Below are 3,939 nucleotides of genomic sequence, written 5' to 3'. Positions count from 1 at the left end.
GTCGGCCCTCGTCCTGTCTATGATTCGGATGTGGTATATATATTATCTTTATAACTATTGGTTCATTTATTGTTTATGAAAATTATGCCGACCAATGTGACATAGATTTTATTTATGTAGGATGTATGTGAATCGGAAATTCCAACCGACCCTATTGTCGAGAGGTTAAATGTAGTTCAAGAAGAAAACAATTTGTTGAAGGAAAAAATAAAAAATTGAGGAGGAGAAGATGATATTGGAGTTGCATATTGCAGATGTCGTCGATGATCACAAGATCAAGATGGATGCAATGCTCTTGAAGATTTTTTTTGAGGAACCGGCAGGAGCACTGCCTTTTCATATAAGAAGGAGGATAAAGTTTATGTACAAGAGAGTTCCGGTTTTTTGAGAGAAACCGGACAAAAACCCCTAGGAACTAATCAACCGATACCGGCTGCCACCTGTGCTCGACCAAAGGCCAAAGTCCTTTGCTTGATGTCATCGAAGGCAATAGCTGCTACCTCTAGGTGCGTGAGGCGAGTTCCATAGAAGATGAGTCGGTTTCACTCCTTCCAGATGTTCCAGATGGTGTAAAGGAAGCGGCCGCTCCGCCTTCTTCCATCGTCCTTGGGCAAATTGGTGGTGAACGAATCCCACCAGTCCGAAATCCCCATCGAAGGGGGCAACGTGGGCGTGGCCCCAGAATCCTCTCCCGTCCACACCTGGACGTAAGACCAAACTGCGGCGGCAAACGGGCAGTCCTTTCAAAGATGAGTGGCCGTCTCCGGTGCCCCAAGGCAAAGGGGGCAGCGAGGGTCATGCGGCCAGCCGCGAACGGCTAGTATGTCGGTCGTGAGGATTTTTCCGTGGTGCACAAGCCAGGCGAAGAACTTGCATTTTGGCTCAGCGTGTGCCTCCCAAATCTTGGCTGGGGAAAACCTGGGATAGGATGCAGAGAACTGGACCGCGTAGGCCGAGGCAGCAGAGTATATGCCATTTGGGGTCCACCGCCAAGTGATGGAGTCCTCCTGGTCCGGGCTCAACTCAACCTGAGAGATAGCTAATGCGAGGGCAATGAACTCTTGCAGATGAGTAGGCGATGAAAGACGGGCCACCGATCTGATCCAGTTCTCCTCCTGGAGCTCCTTCATCACAGTTCTCCTCTTCCTGGTGGCAATTTTATACAGCTCTGGGAAGGCCCGGGACAGGGGGCCCCGTCCTGTCCATTCGTCGTGCCAGAATAAGGATTTTCTCCCATTGCCCAAGGAGATGGTGGTAGAAGCCCTGAAGAGCGCCATATCCGTCTCATCGCAGGGCACGGAAGAGCCCACCCATTGGCGGCCAGGATCAGTCCACATAAGCCAAGGCCAGCGCAGTCGGAGCGCCTGCCCAAATCTCTCGAGGTCAGTGATTCCCAGGCCCCCCATGGGCTTAGGCCGGCAGACAGTCTTCCAGTTGACCAGAGAATGTCCGCCAGACGTGTTTTCCGAGTCTTCCCCACACCAGATGAAGTTACGAGTGATCTTACTAAGCTTCTGGATTGCCCAAGTGGGAAGCGAGAGTGCAGTGAGGTGATGATTTGCGATGGCGCACAATACGGACTTTGCAAGGGAGACCCTGCCCGGTCGCGCCAGGTTCTTCCCCTTCCAGCCCAGCAACCGGCGCATTGCCTTGTCTAGAAGAGGTTGGAGGTCAACCCTTCTGAGCCGCCTGGTATATAGTGGGAGACCTAGGTATCGGCCGGGGAACGAGGCCAGCTTGGCCGGGAAGGCCGAGAGGATTGCCGAGAGATCGATGTCCTGGCAGCGAATGGGGAACACCTCGGTCTTGCTGACGTTTGTGACGAGGCCCGATGCATCCCCTAAACAGGCAAGGATCCTAGCGATGGCGTTGATCTCTCCTTTGACCGGGTTAGCGAAGATGCCCGCATCGTCTTCATAGAGAGAAACACTGCAGGAGGCCGTCCGCGCCCTGATGGGCTTGAGGATCCCGGCCTGGGAAGCCGCCCGAAACATAAGTTGCAGAGGATCGATGGCCAGAAGGAAGAGCATAGGCAACACCGGGTCGCCCTGGCGAAGGCCTTTTCCATGTACGAATGGGGATCCCGACTCCCCATTTAACAGCACCCTAGAGGAAGATGAAGCGAGGGTCATGCAGATCCAATCCCGCCAGCGCTGCCCAAATCCCAACTGTTGCAGCACCTCCAGCAGGTAAGCGCAACTCACAGAGTCGAAAGCCTTGGAGATGTCGAGCTTGAGGAAAAGGCCTGGCGTTGAAGAGCGGTGCAATTCTTTGATCAAGTTTTGCACGTGTAGGAAATTATCGTGGATGCACCGTTTCTGCACAAAGGCACTCTGGCACTTGGAAACCAGCGACGGAAGCAGAGGGGCTAGTCGGTTAGCCAACAGCTTGGAGAAGATCTTGGAGATGCTGTGTATCAAACTGATTGGGCGGTAGTCGCCAATCGAGGATGCGCCGGATTTTTTCAGGATTAGAATAATGTTGGCAGAATTGATCAGGCCAGCGCAGTCGCCTCTCAGGTTCGCGAGCTGCATCACCACAGCCACGACATCCACTTTGATGATCTCCCAGCATGATTTGAAGAAGGCGCCGATGAAACCATCAGGGCCCGGGGCCTTGACCGAAGGTAAGGAGAATACCGCCTCCTTAATCTCCGCCTCGTCGAATGGAGCATCCAGAGCCGATAGGTCGTGGCGCTGCATCCCGATGCTCTCGCAGACAATGGACTTGGTGCGCAGGGCAGGCGTGCCGATGTTAGCCTGGAACTGGTCCAGAAGGGCCCGTTCCTTGTCCTGTCTGATAATTGCCAGCCCCGAGGTGGTGGTGATTGTCTGGATGAAGTTCTTACGCCTTCGTCCGTTCGCTCGAGCATGGAAAAGCTTTGTGGTGGCATCCCCCAGTCGGATCTAGTTGAGCCGAGAATGCTGTCTCAGCTTGATTTTCTAAATGGCGAGGAGCCCTAGGTACGAGGCCTTAAGTTGTTTACGCAATTCCCTCTCCGAGTCCGAGAGCGGTCTTCCCTCCTCAGCAACATCCAGGCGCCAAATGATCTCCTTGGCAACTGCGATCTGGGAGCCAAGCATCCCAACCTTTTCCTTTTGCCACTTGCGCAGGGCCTTCGCAGTCCGACAGAGCTTGATATGAATCTTGCGGATGGCATCTCGGGCCTAAACAGGTTTGTTCCATGCCAAGGCAACGGTGTCCTTGAATCCCAGGAGATGAAGCCAGAATTCCTCGAATTTAAAGGAAGGCTTTCTCGAGTCGTCGACGCACCCCTGACGATATAATGGAGCATGATCCGAGCAAGCTGTGGTGATAGCCTGAAGGTGCGCATTGGGAAAGAGTATGTCCCAATCGTCGGACTGGAACACGTGGTCAATCTTGGTAAGGACCGGGTTGGCCTGCGCATTTGACCAGGTGAAACGGCGCCCGCCTAGGTGAAGCTCCTTTAGCTGCAAGAAATCAAGAGCCCCACGGAACTTGCCCACCAGGCGGCGGTTGATGTTGGTGTTGCTCTTATCCGCCGCTTTAGTGATGAGGTTGAAATCCCCCAGAAGGAGCCACTCACTTCTGGCCATGGTCTTGAGAGTCCTCAGCTCCTCAATGAAGGCCAACTTGTCTTGCTCGCCCTGCGGGCCATAGACGCCCGTGATTGTCCACGAAGCGCGCTCGTTGAGCATGGTGACGGTGACGGAGATGGAGCCCGGAGTCGCATCACTACAAGGAACTTGTTAATACATGACGGATTCATACCGTCACTGATGTGCTTAGAACCATCATGGAAGAGCACCCGTGACGGATTTGAAATCTGTCATGTATATCGCGTCATAATTTAACAACCATGCACTCCATGACGGGTTTCCAAATCCGTCACGGATCCATGACGGATTTGGACTGTCACAGGTGGGTATTTAACAGACACACTCATAACGACGTTAG

At 53.4% G+C, this 3,939-nt stretch overlaps 1 protein-coding gene across 1 annotated transcript; it reads right to left on the bottom strand.

Moving 5' to 3' along the window:
• Window positions 1-542: 542 nt before the first annotated feature.
• LOC147982814 (uncharacterized) lies at window positions 543-3,680 on the bottom strand. Its single transcript, XM_087540548.1, has 3 exons — window positions 3,174-3,680; window positions 816-2,906; window positions 543-701 (listed from the first exon to the last, which is right to left on the bottom strand). Exons 1-3 carry the CDS (start codon window positions 3,678-3,680, stop codon window positions 543-545), a joined length of 2,757 nt encoding a protein of 918 aa, XP_087396674.1.
• Window positions 3,681-3,939: the final 259 nt, after the last annotated feature.

The sequence above is a fragment of the Triticum urartu genome, chromosome 2A (genome assembly GCF_056163025.1).
Source record: "Triticum urartu cultivar PI428250 chromosome 2A, HENAU_Tu73, whole genome shotgun sequence".
NCBI classification, from domain to species: Eukaryota; Viridiplantae; Streptophyta; class Magnoliopsida; order Poales; family Poaceae; genus Triticum; species Triticum urartu.
The sequence above is the reverse complement of the archived record's forward strand: the minus strand, read 5'-3'. Positions and strand labels throughout refer to the sequence as shown.

Coding starts and splice junctions, on each gene's coding strand:
- LOC147982814 (XM_087540548.1), bottom strand. CDS start 3,680: ATGCTCAACGAGCGCGCTTCGTGGACAATCACGGGCGTCTATGGCCCG. Junction 2,907..3,173: donor CCTTGGCATGGAACAAACCT/GTTTAGGCCCGA, acceptor CGGCTCAACTAG/ATCCGACTGGGGGATGCCAC. Junction 702..815: donor TCACGACCGACATACTAGCC/GTTCGCGGCTGG, acceptor TCTTACGTCCAG/GTGTGGACGGGAGAGGATTC.